This window comes from Chiloscyllium plagiosum, chromosome 3 (genome assembly GCF_004010195.1).
Source record: "Chiloscyllium plagiosum isolate BGI_BamShark_2017 chromosome 3, ASM401019v2, whole genome shotgun sequence".
NCBI classification, from domain to species: domain Eukaryota; kingdom Metazoa; phylum Chordata; class Chondrichthyes; order Orectolobiformes; family Hemiscylliidae; genus Chiloscyllium; species Chiloscyllium plagiosum.
The window spans coordinates 16,122,967-16,144,106 of record NC_057712.1 but is presented as its reverse complement, the minus strand read 5'-3'; the positions used below and the strand labels follow the sequence as shown (position 1 = coordinate 16,144,106).

The following is a 21,140-nucleotide window of genomic DNA, read 5'->3' as shown; positions in this document are numbered from 1 at the left end:
TCGCAGGTAGATAGGATAGTGAAGAAGGCGTTTGGTATGCTTTCCTTTATTGGTCAGAGTATTGAGTACAGGAGTTGGGAGGTCATGTTGCAGCTATACAGGACATTGGTTAGGCCACTGTTGGAATATTGTTTGCAATTCTGGTCTCCTTCCTATCGGAAAGATGTTGTGAAACCTGAAAGGGTTCAGAAAAGATTTACAAGGATGTTGCCAGGGTTGGAGGATCTGAGCTACAGGGAGAGGCTGAACAGACTGGGGCTGTTTTCCCTGAAGTGTCGGAGGCTGAGGGGTGACCTTATCGTGGTTTACAAATTTATGAGGGGCATGGATAGGATAAATAGACAAATTCCTTTACCTGGGATCGGAGAGTCCAGAACTAGAGGACATAGGTTTAGGATGAGAGGGGAAAGATATAAAAGAGACCTAAGGGGCAACTTATTCACGCAGAGGTTGGTACGTGTATGGAATGAGCTGCCAGAGGATGTGGTGGAGGCTGGTACAATTGCAACATTTAAGAGGCATTTGGATGGGTATATGAATAGGAAGGGTTTGGAGGGATATGGACCGGGTGCTGGCAGGTGGGCCTACATTGGGTTGTGATATCTGGTCGGCATGGACAGGTTGGACTGGTCTGTTTCCATGCTGTACATCTCTATGACTTTATCTGTTGCCACAGTCTCTTCTCAGTCTCGCCAATGTACCATGCCTCACAGCATCCTTGCTTGCAGCATATGAGATAGACAACGTTGGCTGAGTCACATTAGTACCTGCCGCGTAGAGTGCCTGATCACGCTAAAAGATGAAAGACTCAAGCTAAATTTGTTTCAGAGATGCTGGTGTTGGACTGGGCTGTACAAAGTTAAAAGTCACACAACACCATGTTATAGTCCAACAGGTTAAAAATTTCTTGGTGTGCATGTAAGTGGTGTAGTTGGACCTGTTGGACTATAACCTGGCGTTGATCTTCTAGGAGAAAGTGAGGACTGCATATGCTGGAAATCAGAGCTGAAAATGTGTTGCTGGAAAAATGCAGCAGGTCAGGCAGCATCCAAGGAGCAGGAGAATCGACGTTTTGGGCATGAGCCCTTCTTCAGGAAGGTGTTGTGTGACTTTTAAATTTGTTTAATGTTACGTTACAATGACACTGCCATCCTGTTGCTATAAATTCTGTGTCATATGATTCTGCCCCACAACCACTTGATGAAGAAGCAGCGCTGAGAAAGCTAGTGCCTCCAACCGGTTGGACTGTAACCTGGTGGCGTATGATTTTTAACTTGCCTCGACTGACCTCAATTCCATCTTGGAGGGCTCAGGCGTGTGTGATACCAGCAGCAGCCACTGCCTCCCCAGTGGCGCTGCTGAGTATAGAAGATGAAGCCTGATGGTATCTGACCTCTGACCCCAGAGTACTTGATTTCAGGAAAGGCCCACTACTGACATGTTAAGTGCCTGAATAGCACGAGGTATGGTGGCCTGTTCATTCATCCAGTCTGTCTATAACCCCTTGAAGTTTATCACTGTCATCCTGTAGTTCACAATATGTTTCCAGAAGTTTTGGAATTGTACCCTACAAGTCTAGCCTATTAACCCAGAGCACAGTGTCGAAAGGAACCTCACAGTGTACATTCATGCCATCTGACAAACAACTGTTCTTACACGTTGTGTCCTGTCATTCAGGCAACTTTGTATCCATATTTTCATTGTCCTTGTATTCATTGGGCATCTATTTTGCTGGCAAGCTAGTTAGTTGCAATTCATCGAAAGCCTTTTGTAAATCCATAGATGCCTTAGACAGCAACTTTCAAATCCATGACCATTACCATCTGGAAAGACAAGGGCTGGAGATATGTGGGAATACCACCACCAATTTCACTTCCAAACAACTCACTGTCCTGACTTCGAAATATATCGCCATTCCTTCACTGCTGCTGGGTCAAATCCTGGAATTCCCTCCCAAAGGGCATTGTGGCAACTCACACACTGCAGTGGGTCATAAGACAGCTCACCATTACCTTCTGAAGGGCAACTAGGGATCAGCAATAAATGCTTGCCCAGCCAGCGACACCCATGTCCCAGGAGTGAATAAAAAATACTTGCAAATAGCTGAATACAAAATCGTCTAGTCTCCATAGCAATCAGGAAGTTGTTCAAATATGATTCTTTGAAAAAAAAAGCTCTTCCTTGAGATATGTAATATATATTATAAATTGAAGCATGTTGATTAATCCAGTTGAAGATGGATTTATTCAGGAGAATAGCATTTTGAAACAGTGTCTAGTCCATTGTCTGTGAGGACTGTAATCTGATTTTTAAAAACTTAAAGTGACTTTGCTCCAACATAATGGTAAATGGTTTCTGTTAGAGACAAGTGTTTTTATGTCAATTAAAAGTTATATTTAAAAGCCATAAAAGCATGTCTTGGTGTTCATTTGCCTCAAAAATACAAGTTATTTTTTAGAGTTTCATCTGGAGTCTAAAGTAGGTCCAGTTAGCAGTATTTCCCAGAGGTGATTCATTCGAGGTGGGGATTTAGTGGGATGCCAGTTCTTAGTGTGAACGCTTTTAAAACAAGAATGAAAGATTGTGGAAAAGCTCAATTTGTACAAGATAGAATTTGCATTTGAACAGAAGTATTTCACTCCAGCTTGTGAAGAAAAGAAAAAGCAATCCACCTTTCATGGGATTTCACAGTTGCGACATATAAGTAGTCCCCAAGCACACATTGCTACCCTGCAACCGCGCATTCAGGCAGGATAATGTGGCTCAGTGGCAGTTTCCCAGAATGAGCTAGGCAAGAAATTTTTGTTTCAATCTTTTGCCATTTTACTCAAACGAAAGTGTGCGCTCTACAGAAGGTTCATAATCTGCACGGAAGACGGTTCTAGCAACATTTCTCTGTTCCCGTTTATGAGCTACATTTCTCCGTGTGGCTGGAGCAGATTTATCTAAATGAGAATGTAGTAAGTTTGCAGATGACTCCAAAATTGGTGTCATTGTGGACAATGAAGAACATTTTCTAAGATTACAAAGAGATCTTAATCAAATGGGTCAATGGGCTGAAAAATGGCAGATGGAGTTCAACTGGATATATGTGAGGTATTGTATTTTGTTGCAATAGAGCTTATACAATTAATGGCAGGGCATTGGGTAGTATTGTGAAACAGAGGAAGCTAGAGGTGCAGGTACATAATTCGTTAAAGTTTGCATCACAGATAGACAGGGTGGTTAAAAAGGATTTGGCATGCTTGCCTTCATTGCTCAGTCCTTTGAGTATAGGAGTTAGGAAGTCATGTTGAGGATATTGATGAGGTCTCTTCTATGTCCAGTTCTGGTCACTCAGTTATAAGAAAGACATTATTAAGCTGGAGAGGACTCAGAAGAGATTTAACAGGATGTTGCCGGGTATGGAAGGTTTGAGTTATAAAGACAGGTTGGATAGGCTGGGACATTTTGTTTCACTGGAGCGTAGGAGGTTGAGAGGCAACCTTATGGAAGTTTATAAAATAAGTGGTATAGATAGAGCTAATGGTAGTTGACTTTTCTCTAGGACAGGGGATTTCAAGACTGGGGCATTTTTTTTAAGGTGAGAGGAGAAAGATTTTAAAAAGACACAAGGAGCAAATATTTTACATGAGGATGGTTTGTGTGTAGAATGAACTTCCTGAGGAAGTGATGGATATGGGCACAATTACAATGTTTAAAAGACATTTAATAGGAAAAGTTTGGAGGGATATGGACCAGGAGCAGGCAGATGGGACTAGTTTTGTTTGGGATTATGTATGTTGTGAACTGATTGGACTGAGTGTCTGTTTCCGTGATGTATGACTCTGTGTAGGTAGGCTGTTCAAGAGGGTGCCCCAGCAACTGTAATGCCCATTGCACCCTTCCTCAGGGCCAGAGTAAGCATTGGGACACTGTGACAGGTCACATCTACTGCAAATGTACGGCAACAAGCTCAGTGATTTGGGCATGAGCATCAGTGGTATCATAATCAGGGAGGGATCAGCTTTTGAGGTTGGGATTCCTTGATAAGTGGCTCTGATCATTAGCATACTGTCTCATGTGATTCTCTGTGAGGTTTGTCCATCTTACAGCAGAAGAACTTGTGTTCTGATAAGTCAAGGACATTGCAGAGTTCATGTAATGAATGGACTCACCCACTTTCAGCGTTGGAGACTGGTCTGTCTCAGGAAGCTCTGACAGATGGTAACACATCTTCCCTTGCTGGTCCATAACCATCCACTTTTTACATGGTCCCAAAGACTCAGCATCTCAAGTTGGGTAAGCATGACTGGAACTGCTGTCTCCAATGGAGACTAGCCACAGCTGCCTCTATCTATCATTTGCTGCTTCCCTCCTGACCCTTTCATTCAAAAACCACAAAAAGCCCACTGCTGTTTGTGTCTGCACTGGTTGACGATGTATCTTACTTCTGTGACAGTAGTTCCTCCAATTACTTCATTACTCTTCCAGTACCAGCCCTGTGTAGGAGAGAAGGTCAGCTACTTACACCACTTTACCCAGGATTTGGAGATGCTGGTGTTGGACTGGGGTGTACAAAGTTAAAAATCACACAACACCAGGTTATAGTCCAACAGGTTTAATTGGAAGCATACTAGCTTTCGGAGCGTCTGATGAAGGAGCAGCGCTCCCAAAGCTAGTGTGCTTCCAATGAAATGTTTTACCAAGAGGTTACTTCATCATCTCTCTGGGGTCATCCACTGGAAACACCCTCCTATACCCTGGAAGCTGCTGCAAAGTGCATTAATGGGTCATTCAAATCAGCCTCACCATCTCCAACTGACTTCAGTGCTGTGATCATCACATGGTCAGGAATCACCACCTCCATCAATGTTGCCAAGTCAACCACTTCACTCCTGAAGGGGTCCACCTGTGGAGTATTATGTGACCTTTTCTCTTGTACACTTCCTGTCCAGAGGTCTTCCTGCTCAGGCACATGCTGTCCCTTTCATATACTTGTGGCTGACAGCTTGGTTTGAATACAAATAGGTACCCTCTAAATGCAGCTCACTGTTTCTATCCCCTGCCTCCCAATCATGCCTCACATCCATAATAAGATGGATATCTCAGAGACAGCCCACAAAATGCTAACAGTGCACCCCTACCTTCATTGGGGCAGTAATCCAATATAGTTGCCAAATCAGGTGCCATTCAGCTCAAAAAATCCAGTTCTGTGTTTCACATTACTGATCGACCAGAGTTCTTATTCTGAGCTGAGTGCTCTGTTTGTTGTAGAAGTAAATTTGATAATCAGAAAGTTTACTCGACATTACATGAACTGATTTTCTGCTTTCATCTGTGCACAGGTCTGCAAAGTACTATGATTTACGTTTAATAAACTCAACTTGTCTTTTGCGTACTGCTTTGGAACAAGAACTGGGGCTGGCAGCTTGCTATGTCGTTCCTGAAACCTCTGGGCAGACAACGATAGTGAATGATCTCTCTGAGAGTGACCTGGATAAACCAGGCAGTACTGACGATGATGAGGATAGTGTTGCAATTGAAGGTACATCGTTTTGAATCAAACAATCTGACACAAGTACATAAATAGTGTGTGATTTCTGAGACCAGTCGATGAAATCTGATTAGAGTACAATGATTTGATTGTTAAGTGGTCGACACACCCAGCTTTAATCCTTGTTCAGTGCTGAGTTAACTTGAGTAGGCAGGACAGTGTTGAGGAATGTCATAAATAACCTCCCTGTCTCTACTTTAAAAATATATATATTTTTAAACTCAGATTTTTCAGTTCCCGAAGACCAGTACTACCCACAGGAACATGCACAGTTCTGGATGTGTGTTATGTAGGCTTGGCTTTGATGCACCATTATTTAAAAGCAAGTCTCCAAAATGACCCAAAATGACTTTTCGTGAGCCAATGTAGCAGGGAGACCCTGCAGCACTGTATTGTTGGATGTGCTGTTGCTTTTGAGAAGTGCAGGGAAAAATGTAGAGGTGAAGTTTCTGCCTTTTATGTTCTGAATCATAACCAGCAAATTCAATTTTATGCAAGTTCCTACTCCCTGTCATGGGTGCAAATTGGTCGTGCTCCCATCTACTTTCTAAAAATATGATTCCCAGAGTGATCAAATACTGTGGTCTGCATGGCTCAGTACAATCGGCATAAAATTTGAAGCCTGAACTCAATGGACAAGCCATGGAATATTGACATTCCATGAAATGTCACATCACAGAGGGAGACCATTCAGCCTGTCATAACTCTGCTAGCTCTTTGAAAGAACAAAAACAGAAATTGCTGGAAAAGCTCAGCAGGTGGGCAGCAGCTGTGGAGAGAAATCAGAGTTAACTTTTTGGATCGAGTGGCCTTTCCTCAGAACATGAAAGAACATGAAGTAGGGTCCACCTAGCCTTTCCCTATATCTTTTTTTTCCCCAAATATTTATACACATTATTTTTCAAAGTAGTCATGCATTAGGGACCATGTATGTTTCTGGAAGGGCATTCCATGTCCTAACTGCTATGAAAAACTGCTTAAATGAAAAACTATCTTCCCCTGTTCTTTTGATCTACAATTTATACTTACCCTGCAACAAGTAGAAGTAATCATTTCCTTATTTACTCCTTATAATTCCGTGTACTCCTTTTAGAATTGTTAAACCTGCTCCACTCCAATTAAAAGGTTAAAAATCACACAACGCCAGGTGATAGTCCAACAGGTTTATTTGGAAGCACTAGCTTTCGGAGCGCTATTCTTTCATCAGGTGACACCCTAGTCCAACACCGGCGTCTTCAAACTATCCAATTAAAAGGGCTTTGTATTATTTAATATTTCCTTCTAACTAAATGTTGTCACCCTAGCATCAATCATGGTGAATTTCCCCTGCAAATTGTTCTTGAGTCTGAACTGATTCCTAAACTAGATTGCCCTGAACTGGGTATAACCCAGTAATTGTAACCTCATCACTCATATCCACATATTAAATTGGTTCAGTGTAATATTAGATGCTTCACCATCTGGTGATACAGGGATAAGAAAGGAATTTTTGCTGCAGCCTTGGAAGATGCTCAGGAGCAAGTCATTCACTCACCTTCCTCACTAGACATTGCTGTATGGATTCAAAGGATTAGAGGTAGGGATTCAAGAGTATTGGTTTTAGTTGCAGGCGAATCTAATGACCACCAATCTATGTGAAATGAGATGTACTCCAATGACTCGTGTCACACTGTGACATCTTATTTGTTGTTCTTGTTTTAGTGACAACAGTTGCAGACTCAGGAAAGAACAGTAATAATAAGAGACAGCGTTCCTATTCTAATCAGTCAGCTTCATCTAGATCATCAAAAACATCAAGTAAGAGAAATGCTCGTGAGTTTTGAAGACCAGAATATCAAATCCTGAAAAGCACAATAGTGAAGATTTGGAAATCTGTATCAAAAACCGAACATACTGGAAATGCTCAGCAGGTCTGACAGCATCTATGGAGAGAGAGAAAACCAAAGGCAACATTTCAAATCAACAACCTTTAATCAGAATTAAAGAGAAGGGTAACATTGTGACAGATTTTAAACAGGTTCAGAGTCAGGAAAAGGACAACAGAGAATGCTAAATATTTCCAGAGCTTGCTGGTAATAGAGTCTGTTTCAGATTTCCAGCATCTGCAGTATTTTAAGATTGTATTAGTCTTTAATTCGCTGCTACTTACCCTCCAGGAATGCCCACTCTGCAGTTCTGTCCTTTTCACCGACTGGATTTCTGCCTGGCACATTCACCTTGTTCACTCTTACTGCAACTGTCTTCTCCCCTTCTCCTGTTTGATGAGCTATCTTGTAAAGCTTACTTTCACAGCCACTGCACGTTCCTTAAGCAGCTGTCTCTCACTCCGATTTATTCCAAGTGAACTTCAAATGAAACTCCATCTGATTCAGATCCATTCGTGATTAGGGATACTTCCAAAATATTTGACATCCCTTGAACCACTGCATTTGCTGCATCCTAAAATCCACACGCACAAAGCAATGCATATCCTGTGCTTCTTTATCTCAAAGCTGCCTTGGTCTGTGGTTTGCTTTCATCCTTTGCTTCACCTGACTCTTCAACAGATAAACTCGGAATGTTCCTCTCTCCACAGATTCTGCTCACTGGTGAATATTTCTAACATTTTCAGCTTTTCACTTATTATTTGAGAGATTGCTCAAATTTGCAATGGTTTTTCATTTGACGCAAATTAATTTTTTTTTCCCTGTGGCAAAATTAGGCTTCCTTTGCGACAGTGATCCTTTCTCACCCTCTGGAGCTGAAGATTCTGCAAGACATCCACTGAATGCTGAACCTGTTAATATTGAGGATGGTGGTGGGACCAGAGAGAAACCTAAGCTGAGATCAGACAGCGTACAACAGAAGCCTAATCATGAGGCTCAGTATTCAGAAAAGCATAAAATAAACTTGGATCAAAACGACAACAAAAGCTCACAAAGAATCTCTAAAACCTTTTCCGTCTCTTCGTCTATTCAGACCCCCATTCTGGGACAGATGTCATCCCAGTGCCCAAGGACAAAGGCAGCAAGCCAACCACCAACTGTGTTCCTCCCAAAACTGATCTATGAGATTGTTACCAAAGTGGACAGTTCTGGAGTGGCTAAGTTATCATCCTTTCTCCCACACCATTCAGTTAATTGGGTGACCTCCTTTCATCCTTCATTGGCCAAGATGATGACCTCCACAGAGCAATCCCTGTACTATCGCCAGTGGACCGTGGCTAAACAAAACCATATGGATTTCAACAAAGCACAGAATAGGACTGAGATATTTCATCCGCGTAGACTTCTGCTGAATGGTCCACCACAGGTGAGGGGGAGGAACGGTAACAATAGATTTTAATTTTTTAATGAAGTTTTCAAATACTGGCAGTGAAATTTAAACAAAATTACACACTCATTATATACCTAAATTCAAATAATTGCTCATGTGTCTTCTTAATGTTGACTACAAACTCCTTTGGAGCTATTTATACCATTGATATGCCACAGAGATGCCAAGCTGACTGTAAGTAATGGAGTTAATACATTTTGTACATTTTGGCCATGGTTAAGTTTGAGGTCATAGTGTTGTGTGCAATGTAAATTGCAGATGCAAGTCTTTAAACAACCTGAAATGATAAATAGGAGATGGTCTGTAAGAAGTTGTAGAATTTTGAAATGGATGACTTCCTGTGCCCGAAACGTCGAATCTCCTGTTCCCTGGATGCTGCCTGACCTGCTGTGCTGTTCCAGCAATAAAGTTTCGACTTGAGACTGGCACCTGATAAAGGTAGAAAGAGATTGGACAAAGACACAGTTTAAGTGAGGCTGATCTATAAATGCATATGAATGAGGCACAACAGTGTAGAGAGAAAGAGAGACTGACTGCTGGGTACCTGTGAGAGGAAGCTGTCTCGTGTGTCTCATGGAAGGAACTTAGAGCAGGGTGAGTAGCCCCCCCTGGATTTTCCTACTGTCCAGAGTCACCACCTGCTGCCTGAGTACCCTCAGTGTCTGCACATGTTCAGTATTGCTGCAGTACATGTACAGTCCAGAACCCACACTCGCCCACTAGCAACAGGAGACAGCACCCATCAGTCTGTTTGTGAACATGCTCCTTCTGTTTTGATTGCGAAAGATTTTTCTTTTCATCCATTTCCTATGTAGAGTGACACACTCTACGTAAATTGTGGAACGGCTAAGTATTTGTCACGTTGTTCTGAAAAGTTACTTCACCGCTATGACACCCCAACTGAATTCCAGCTGACAGTTTTGTTTAAAGTTATGTTAAGGAGATTGTGTCAGCAGGAACCAATTTTCCATAGGTACCTAAATTCTAAAGACTGCAGTGATTGGAATGAGGGCCAGGTGGATCTCATTGGCTATGAGATCCCTGATTGGCCCAGGTTAACAGCCCAATCAGGAAGCCCTGGTTGACAGATATAAACAGGTGATAAACTGCTGTCTTTTGTGTACAGCTGTCAATGTTTTTTGTAAACTGTTTTGTAATTTGTTTAATAAAATTATAAACAGGAGATTCAGAGTCTCCTCAGTTTAGGGGACTGCCTGGCTGACAGATATAAACAGGTGATCCAGAAGGTCTCCTCAGTCTGGAGACTGAGTTGGCTGGTCAGAGCCCATGTACAGCGACTGTAAATAAAGACTGACTTGGTAATGGGATACCAGCCTCTGTGCAGTTATCTCAAAGGCAAAGTCAATTGTTAATGTAGAGCAATGTAAACGGCTGGGGTCTCCTGCTGAACATGGTGAGAAATGACAAGAAAGCACAATAAATGGCTGTACCTACTGCACTTGGACTGTAGCAGCTGAAGAAGGCAGTTCAGCACCACCTTCTCAATGGAAACTAAGGATGGCTAATAAATGCTAGCCCAGCCAGTGAAGCCCATGTCCCATGAGTGAATCAAAAAAAATGCTTCAGCTTGAGATCATGATGTGAAACCTGGAAAATTAAAACAATGGCATGTTTAGCCTTGAACTGTTGAATGAAGATATGAATGGTTTTGCTTAGTTTAGAGCTAAATGTGTTGTTCATATTTACCAATGGGTTGCAACATTTAACAATGTTTGGTGCAAGCTCTTTTTCTTCCATTACAGAAACAGAATTGATAGTTTGAGAACCAGCAAAACAAGTAGACAATCTGACATTACTGCATCATGATCTGTTGCAAGTGACAGTCTGGTTTGTGGTGTTACCTAGTCTGTGAAGATGTGCCCTGTGTAGCTATAAGGCAGCAGCAGTGTGGAATAAAGCCCATGAATGTGCATTAATTGCAATGTATCTGTCTTACTGCTGATGTCTACATCATTGGTTGAAAGTGACATCACTCAGCTGATTAGAGTTGGTTAGCTCAGTTAGAGTCATAGAGATGTACAGCATGGAAACAGACCCTTCGGTCCAACCCATCCATGCCGACCAGATATCCCAACCCAATCTAGTCCCACCTGCCAGCACCCAGCCCATATCCCTCCAAACCCTTCCTATTCATATACCCATCCAAATGCCTCTTATATGTTGCAATTGTACCAGCCTCCACCACTTCCTCTGGCAGCTTATTGCATACACGTAGCATCCTCTGCGTAAAAAAAGTTGCCCTTTAGGTCTCTTTTATATCTTTCCCCTCTCGCCCTAAACCAATGCCCTCTAGTTCTGGAATCCCTGACCCCAGGGAAAAGACTTTGCCTATTTACCCTATTCATGGCCCTCATAATTTTGTAAACCTCTATAAGGTCACCCTTCAGCCTCCAACACTCCAGGGAAAACAGCCCCAGTCTGTTCAACCTCTCCCTATAGCTCAAATCCGCCAACCCTGGCAACATCCTTGTAAATCTTTTCTGAACCCTTTCAAGTTTCACAACATCTTTCCGATAGGAAGGAGACCAGAATTGCACGCAATATTCCGACAGTGGCCTAACCAATGTCCTGTACAGCTGCAATATGACCTCCCAACTCCTGTACTCAATACTCTGACCAATAAATGAAAGCATACCAAACGCCTTCTTCACTATCCTATCTACCTGCGACTCCACTTTCAAGGAGTTGCGAGACGCTGGTTTGTGGTGCAAAGTGACACTCCCAGATTAGATTCAATTCCCATACCAGTTCAAGACCCCACAGAGCCCTTACCTTCTCAACTTTGCCACACCTGAGATGTGATCATCCTTGGGTTAAACACGCCATCAGTTGTTTCTCTCTCTCCAATGAAAGCGCAGCCTGTGGGAGCTATCATGACCTTCATTTCAGTTCATTAGATATACAGTTTTATATGAAATGTTTAATGCTTTTATTCATTCATGGGATATGAGGATCACTGGCTGGACCGGCATTTATTGCCCAGAGGGCAGTTAAGTGTCAATCACATTGTTGTGGGTCAGGAGTCACATTTGACCAGAGAGATGGCAGGTTTCTTTCTCTTTTGGGCATTAGTGAACCTGATGGATTTTTCCTGACAATTGGTAATAGTTTTATGCATATCATTAAACTGTTAATTCCAGATTATTATTGTAATATAAGTTCCATCATCTGTGATGGCAGGAATTGAACCCAAGTCCCTAGACCATTACCTGGGTCTCTGGATTAGTAGGTTAGCCCCGATAATACCTCTAGGTTATCGCTTCCCTTTGGTGTTTTGAATAATACACCACAGCATTTGATAGGAATAGGCAAGAAATTACAAGGACATAACTCAAGAGAAGTAGACTTTGAGACAAAAAAAAATGTTTTTGTAGTTACAAGGTCCAAAGTAGACTGAAAAAGCAGCAGGGTACAGAGTCCTGTTGTCTCTTGAAAGATGATGGAGAAAGATGAGGTTGAAGGTGCTGGCTGCAGGCAAGTGATTGCAGGGTTACAATAAATAGATTGTGGTAAAGGAATTACAAATCTACAGGAGGCCTGAATAACAATAGGATGTTTTTGAAAAACCTGATTGAGAGTAAATGGGCTGTAATCCCTGGAACAGGTAGGAAGTCATGGTGACTCACAGGGCCAAGGACCCAGGTTCGATTCCACCCGCGGGTGCACCAGTTTCCTACCACAGTTCATAGATGTGCTAGTTAAGTGGATTGGCCATGCTAAATTATTCATAGTGTCCAGAGATGTGTAGGATAGGTGTGTTAGCCACAGGAAATACAGGGATCGGGTAGGGGAATGGGGTTGGGTGGGGTGCTCTTCAGAGAATCAGTGTGGATCCACTGGGCTAAATGGCCTCTTTCCACATTGTAGGGATTTTATTCCATTCTATAAGTAAGGAAGATGAAATAATTGTTTCACAATGTAGAAATTGGGCAGTTTGGAGATCACTAAGAGAACTAACATTTTTGAAATTAACACTTTGTTGCCCTTTAGCAATTTGAAGAGTCATATCAAACTGGAAACATCAGCTCTGTGTCTGTCTCTCTGTAGATGTTGCCAGACCTGCAGAGTTTCTTCAGCATTTTTCTTTTTATTCCCTTAGTTGATCAACATAATTTTTTCAGTTCGGGGACAATTGGATTTAAGTGTTGATGAGGGTCCAAATATAGAATGGCTTTGGGGGAGAACAAAAATGCCTCGCTTTTACCAGTTTGTTAGAGGAAGTATATTTTGAGGTGGGGGCAAAGCAAAGTGCAAAGATAAAAGCCAGCAATCCAGTGAAAAACAAGAGGATGAGGGAAGGAGATATAGAGAAAGACAATAACAGACTTGTATGTATATGGCACCTTTTGTGATCTCTGGTTACCTCAATGCACTTTACAGTCACCGAAATACTTTTGAAACGTAGTCATTGTTGCAATGTAAGCAATGAGGCAGCTAATTTGCATGGAACATGGACCCATGAGCAGCAATGTGATCATGAGCAGATAGCCAAGATCACTATAACAGATCGTGGTAGAAATATTGGCCATGACACCACGGATGACCTCTCTGCTGTTCCCTAGTGGCACCACAGGATATTTTCTATCTACCAGGATGTACATAAACTTTATATAAACTCCACTTGAGGTCATATTGAAAGACAGTACCTTCAACAGTGCTGTGCTCCCTCACTATTGTACTGGAATGTTTACCAAACTTTTGTGCATGGATCTGTGCATTGGAATCCACAACAGTAAGGGGGAAAGAATGCTGACACTGAACTTTCACCAGACTTAGACTTAAAGGCCTCTGAAATCTCATGATACTTGAGGCAGACAAAGCATGGGTTTATGTTTGTTCCTGCAGATAGTATTTTCTGGAACGGCTCACAATGCTGATGCTCTGAGGCTGTGAGTTGAGGGGCACTACTTTGCATTCAGCATAGCTGACCAGGAACTTCTCTTGATCCGATCACCTGAGATCCATACTCTGCGTGTGTCGACGATCGAGCTGTTTGATCATGTCATGAGCAGACCTACCATTGACATCAAAATCCCAAAGTTGAACTTGAACCCAGAGTTTCTGGTTCAGAGGCAGGGTGCAGTCTACTCTGCAACAAGACCTCCCCAGCAAAAATTGAAGTAGAAGAGTGTGGTGGGAAAAGCACAGCAGGTCAGGCAGCAGCCGAGGAACAGGAGAATTGATGCTTCAGGCATAAGCCCCTCATTCCTGATGAAGGACTTTTGCCTGAAACGTCAACTCTCCTGCTCCTCGGATGCTGCCTGACCTGCTGTGCTTTTTCAGCACCACACTCTCGACTCTGATCTCTAGCATCTGCAGTTCTCACTTTCGCTGGGCAGAAATTGCAGTCTTTTTCTTCCCGATTTGGAGGTGAGCTGGAAAAGCAAAGGTTAGAAATGGACTCTAAGCTGGAACACAGAAATTGGCAATGTTTAAACCTGGGGGGGGGGGGGGGGGGGGGGGTGGGGGGATGTGTTCCACTCCGGGCTAGAAGTGAAAAAAAAAGACTGAAAGAAGTGCATTTGTAAAGCACCTTTCATAACTTAGGGATGATATGAAGTGCTTCACAGCTCAGTCTGTTATGTTCTCCGGAAAGCACAACCCCCTTGAATGCAGGCTTCAACTCTGATAACATCTGTCTTGTTCAAGGATGTAATTGCACACAGTATTCAGAGCAATGGGAGACAACTATACTGTAGTAGTGGGAGGTAGTGAGGACAGTGGGACTTTTTAAGAGTCTAAATGGGGTTACCATGACATCTTGTGAATTGTCAGGCAAGCACATCAATTTCCATCTCATTGACTCTGACTGCTTTGTGGGGAAGATGAAAATGGAAGCTGCGCGCACAGTTCTTAGTTTGTGTGATCCTTATCGAATGAACCCTGCTCTGAGGCCCAGTACTGCTGCTGCAGAGGCCTGTGAATTAGCTGAGTGTTTGCTTATTCATGAATCTGCCTTTTCATCAAAACTCAGTGCTGTTTCTCCAACCTTCGCTCCCAACAAGTCATGAATTGAAGCTACATTCCTCCCACCCCCTCATCATGGTCCCTCAGCAACTGGTGTTTCAACAGCCCAGAACCCCCCCCATCCTGCATCTTCACTCTAGGGTCACATACAGTCTGAGAGAGTAAAATGGGCTCATATCGGGAGAAAGTTTGGAAAGCAGTGCCTTTGAGCTGCTTTCTTCCCTCTGTTTTTCTGTTACTATCTCATTGCCACCTTCATTTGTCTAAGCTCAGATCCCTCCATCCCAGGCCAAGAATAAGTGCGGATGTGACAGCAGGTAACTCAGAGTGTGAGGAATTAGGTGTTGGGGAGAATGTAGGCAAAAGTGAGGACTGCAGATGCTGGAAACCAGAGTTTAGATCAGACTGGTGCTGGAAAAGCACAGCAAGTCAGGCAGCATCCGAGGAGCAGGAAATTCGACCCCTTCTGAAGGGCTTTTGCCTGAAACGTCGATTTTCCTGCTCCTCGGATGTTGTCTGACCTGCTGTGCTTTTTCAGCACCAGTCTGATCTAAACGCTGGGGAGAATTTGCCAATTGTAGTCTTTGCTTTGCAAATGAAGGATGCCTATAAATACTTTGGGATCACAGGATAAGAACTAACAAGGTATGGGCTTGAAAATCAGGCTTTTTAGGAACATTAATCATGTCTCTATTGATGTGTGATAATTAATTGCTGACTTGCAGCATCATTGCTCAACAGGCTGTGATCTTAAACACCTTGAGAGCAGTCAATAACTGCAGCTGCACAGAAGCATAGACTGATGGCCGTGACCAGAACAGCAGCTAATTCCGTCAATGATCCATGCTTCCCTTAAAGATTTTCAGGACCTGATAGCTGCTACTTAACAGTCAAGCACTTGATATGGAAATCTTACAGTAACAATAATGACTGGATTCAAATCACACATGGCTGCCTTTTGAAAGTGAAGTCCAAGCATGTAGTGCTGTTGAGAACAGTTTGCAGTTGAGATTACCCACGAAGGAACATCGATAAGGTGTCACCGGACGGTCCAGGTAGCGGCTCTGACAATGGAACCCGAAGTGCCTTCGATTGGAGATAATCTGTCACTTTTAGGGACCTGGAAAGTGATAGTGTTCTTATTTAGCTGCTCCTCTTCTGGGTGGTAGTGATTGTGGGTTTGGGGAGGTGCTGGGACAGAAGTATTAATGAGTTGCACCGTACATCTTGTGATGATACACTGCGTGCAAGTGCTGGAGTGTGTCGGTATTTTACAGTGGGTGAACGTGGTGTCATTCAAGTGGACAGCCTTATCCTGGGCAGTGAGAAAGGCCTGGAGTGTTCTTGGAGCTCCAGACAGGAGGAGAATGTCCTATCACACTCCTGACTCAAGTTTCATTGGTGCTGGCAAGGCCTTGGGGAGTGAGGAGTAGAATAGTTAACCTGCTCTAGTAGCTATGTTTATTCAGCTGAACGTCTGTGAAGTGTTGACTCATACCACTGGCATCTCCCTGCTCCATGGATATTGTTAGTTCATAATCTTGAGATCAGATGAATTCAAAGAAGAAGAAGTAGAGACATTTAGGTAAGTACATGAATAAGAAATTTAAAGTTTTTGTGAAGATCTGGAGCCCAGGAGCTGGTTGGATTCATTGTTAGTCAGTCCATTGAGCTGGTAAATTTAAGAGCAGATGTTCTGTCTCCTTTCGAGGTGATACCATCAGTGTTGTTATCTCCTGTGAAGTGCTGCTGTACTGTTCCGCGTTGAACTGATGTGGTTCTGTTTGAACTGTTTCTGCTTGGTTCCAGTTCCAGTTTTCCATTGCAGCGGTTTGTATATCAGATCCAGGTCAATGTGTTTGTTGATGGAGTCCGATGGTGAGCACCATGTTTCCAGGATTTCCCTTGTTGTTCTTTGTTTGGTCTCTCCTAGTACCATTGTGTTGTCCCAGTCAAACTCATGGTTCTTGTTGGCCATTTGTATGGATACTAGGGAGAGTTGGTCGTGTCACTTGGGTGCTAGTTGGTGTTCATTGATATAGGTCGCTAGCTGTCTGCCTGTATGTCCGACATAGTGCTTCGTGCAGTCGTTGCATGGGATAGTGTAAATTACATTCATCCTGCATATAGTCCTGCCTTTCAGGGTGCTGCAGTGGCTCAGTGGTTAGCACTGCTGCCTCACAGCGCCATCGACCCAGGTTTGATTCCAGCCTCGGGCGACTGTCTGTGTGGAGTTTGCACATTCTCCCTGTGTCTGCGTGGGAAGAATTGAGGAGAGGTTTCCTCTGGGTGCTCCGGTTTCCTCCCACAGTCCAAAGATGTGCGGGTTAGGTGGATTGGTCATGATAAATTGCCCATTGTGTTAGGTGCATTAGTCAGAGGGAAATGGGTTGGGGTGGGTTACGCTTCGGAGGGTCGGGGTGGATTTGTTGGGCCGGAGGGCCTGTTTCCGCATTGTAGGGATTCTAATTCTGCTCTAATCTAGTGGATATTGGCTCTGTTATTCTGGTGAACCGCTGTCAGAGTGTGGCGGTCGGTCTGTGTGCTGCCAATATCCCTAGTAGTCTGAGCAGTCTAGTTGTCAGTTTGGAAATGTTTTTAATGAATGGGAGAGTAGCCAGTGTGTTGGGGCATGTCTTGTCGTCTTGGTGTTGCTTGTCCACCAGGCATCTGCAAACAAAGCTGTGGGGGTATCCGTTTTAGCAAAGACTTTGTCTAGGTGTTCTTCTTCCTCTCTTACAGTTCCAGGGTGCTGCCGTGTGTTGCTGCTCTTTTGAACAGGGTCCTAATACAGCAACTGGACTAAGCAGTATGGAGGACAAACAGGCAGACAGTTCATGTCACGCATCCAACTAGCAACAGAACTGGGACTGGCACCAACCAGAAACAGGTCAAACAGAACCACATCAATTCAAAGTGGAACATTACAGCAGTGCTTCACAAGAGGCAACACATCGCTGATGGTGTCACCGAGAAAGGGGTCAAAACATCTGCCAACAAACCTACTAGCTCGGTGAACATTCACCAATGAATAAGAAACGTTTGGTAGCAAATAGGCCATGCCAGGCAGGTGGGAGTTAGTTTAGTTTGGGATTATGGTCAGCATGGACTGGTTGGACTAAAGGGCCTGTTTCCATACTGTACGACTGTATCCCTCTCTGACTGGACTATTCAACTCATCAACCCTCATCACCATTCAACAAGATCATGGCTGCTGTTTGTTAATATCGGGTGAGCAGAGAACATTGGCTCCTTCCTGTAAAACCTTCTCCTAGTCAGTCACAACAAACATCTTAGCACATAGCTATCACAATTCAATTGTAAAGTAGCTCACAAGAAAATGAAGAAACCAATAACCAAGGTTTTCTGAATGAAAGGAGGAGGTATTTTATGGCTTATTAACCCTGAGAAAAATCATAGAAGTGTGACATCAATTACATACACAAACATAGAAGACAAGTTTAAACATCTGATACAGACAGGAGAATAATGGGTACACAGTTAAAAGGTTTTAAGAGTCCTTGAGGTATTAGATTCTTAGCATCAACAGTACTGGCATCTCTAGGTAGCTAAGTTCTCAGTGAATGGTTGTTTTCCTAATTGGCATTAACACTGGGTATGGTTTTCTGGGGTAGTGAGAGAAACAGGCCCAGAGGAGAGAGTTTGTTGTCACAGCTTCATTTTCCCTGCTGTTCGAACATAGCTGTTCAAATGTAGTCCAGTGTATATTCCACAATCTAACTCCATTGCCTTTCTGAGCTGGCAGGTGAGTCTTTCAGCTCACACTATGTGGAATGATCGGACATGTGTGAATTAAACAGGAGATGTGAATTTCTTGACATGGACTCAGTCACCTGGTCACGATGGCTTTAGAGAAAAATGGTAATTTCAGTGCAGGTAGCTTCATTCATTCCACATGGGTCTCCCGAAGTTTGTCTCAATCTGTGGTCAAGTGACCACCACAACCATTTCAGGTCCATGTTTCTTCCATTTTAAGAAACAATTCAATCCTTGAACAGTCTCAGAGGTGACAAGAACTTGATGGATGTTAAACTTTGATTCTCTGTCTTTACCACAGTTCAGTGATGTTAATGCCAAGGAGATGTGTTTAGACTTTCTCTGGGAAATGGTTACTGTCGGCACTTGTGTGGCATGAATGGTAGTTACATATTTTTTTGAAAGCTGATTTCAAATTTTCAAATTGCCATGATGGAATTTGAATCTGCACTCTGGGGTTTACCAATCCAAGACTGTATTAATTACACCTCCTCAAAGATGGCTTGAATCCGGTTACACAGGCTGGGCAATTCAGCATGTGTTATCCATTTCCTTTTATGGAATTTAAGAGAGGGTCTGTTCCATGCTAGTAATGCCATTCACTTCTGAGTAATTGCAGTCTTTGGAAAAGTCAGCACAATGGTATAACTATGCAGCACTATTTAGCTGCTGTCATGCCAAGTTCATTTCATAATTCACCAAGAGATGTGTCAAGTTATCTGATGAATTCTTGGCTAAAGGAGCAAATTACTGCAGTTCACGTATAAAATCTGAGCTGGAGGTCATCAGGAGTTGTTACTAGTGTGTTGTCACTAATAAAGTATGGATTTTTCATGCAAAGATACTCACTAGGATCTCCATTATATCAGGGTGTCCACTAAACTTTAATGGGGAGAGGGAGCGTGGTTTAGTGGTGAGAGCATGTCCTCGTTATTAACTGCTGTGGCCACTTTTTCTCTGCCTTGCTCCTTCTCCATTAAAATTGCAAAAAAAGGCAATCGTCATTTGAATTATTGTATCGCAAACTCAAAACTTCTAACTTTCGAGTGGTCTAGGGATAGGAGCAGAAATATCCCTGATGTCTTGGAAATCCTCAAGTCCTCTAGCTGTTTGCAGCAAATGCACATCTAACCAGGTTTAAATCAAATAAGTGTTAAAGTTCGTCTGTAACTCCAGTCTGCAGGCTTGAATGGAAAGTACTTCTGGTGCTAGCAACTTTCTTTGAACTCATTGTAACTTGACCCTTCATTCACCAGAAGCCCAATTCACGTGTTCTAGGTATTTCAGCATTTGAATCTGAACGTATTATGATGAGCTCCCAGCAGCTTTGACAAATGTAGATGTGGAAGACCCTGGATTATGAGTGGAATGACAGCATTGCTGTTTTAGAGTGCAGTTGGCCTTGTGAAAGTAGTGGTGCTGCCTTCTTAAACCTCTGTGGTTCATTTGGTGTAAGTTTCCCCCATGGTACCGTTCGGGAGGGAGCTCCCAGATTTGACCCAGTGACACTGATGGAACAGTGGTATATTTCCAAGTCAGGATTGTGAGTGGCTTGGAAGGAAATTTGCAGGTTATGTATCTGCCTCCCTCATTCTTCTCAATGGTAATGATCATGGGCTTGGAAGATGCTGTCTAAGGACCTTTGGTAAATTTATGCAGTGCATCTTATAGACAGTACATATCTTTGCAACTGAGCATCAGTGGTGGAAGGAGTGAATGTTGTGGATGTAATGCCAATCAAATGGGCTATATTTGTTCTGGATGCTGTCAAGCTTCTTGAATCTTGTTGAAGTTAGCTCCCATCCAGGCAATTGGGGAGTATTCCATCACACTCCTGACTTGTGCTTTGTGATGAGCTTAGAAACTGAGTGGGCCAGGCAGAACCCAAAGTGTGTCATTGAGCATGTCATTGCTAAGCAAGTGCTGCTTGATAGCACATTGATGGTAGGGCTTTGGGGAGTTGGCAAGTGAGTTAGAACATAGAACATAGAAAAATACAGCGCAGTACAGGCCCTTCGGCCCTCGATGTTGCGCCGATCCAAGCCCACCTAACCTACACTAGCCCATTATCCTCCATATGCCAGGTAATGAAACGTCTGGATATCAAACCTACAGCTCAGCGAGCAAACCTACACTCTAGGCGTAGCAGTGACAGTAGGACACCATTTGTCCATCATGCCCTACAGCAGATTAGTGAGTATTTGGGAATAAACATGAGATAACACTGTGCCTACCACTAAACGAGGGGGAGGGCAGCGGAAAGAGAAAATTCTACCATAAAAAATAAATTGACAAAATGCTGTGAGGAACTAGGGATGACATGGACAAAGGCACTTCCAATTGTGCTAATGTGTATGAGATCTAGGAGGAGAGGGAGAGCTAATCTTAGCCCGTTTGAGATTTTTTTTGTTAGGCCGCCAATCACAGGAATTGTCCCGAGATGTAAGAGAAGCCAGATAACAAGCCCCTGTGAGGATGAGATGTGTTACTGCATGAAACTCTCTACACTTCTGTCCCAAATACA

General features: G+C 43.1%; 1 protein-coding gene across 8 annotated transcripts in view; it reads left to right on the top strand.

Moving 5' to 3' along the window:
* greb1 (growth regulating estrogen receptor binding 1) overlaps window positions 1-21,140 on the top strand; it is a 331,296-nt gene that overhangs the window by 259,121 nt on the left and 51,035 nt on the right. For 7 of the 8 annotated variants that reach the window (XM_043677647.1, XM_043677663.1, XM_043677619.1 and 4 more), the window contains 3 exons: window positions 5,328-5,527; window positions 7,238-7,333; window positions 8,238-8,827. In XM_043677647.1, coding sequence (XP_043533582.1) covers window positions 5,328-5,527; window positions 7,238-7,333; window positions 8,238-8,827 — 886 coding nt within the window. The remainder of the gene's footprint in view (window positions 1-5,327; window positions 5,528-7,237; window positions 7,334-8,237; window positions 8,828-21,140) is intronic. The other variant, XM_043677672.1, reaches the window with a different exon arrangement.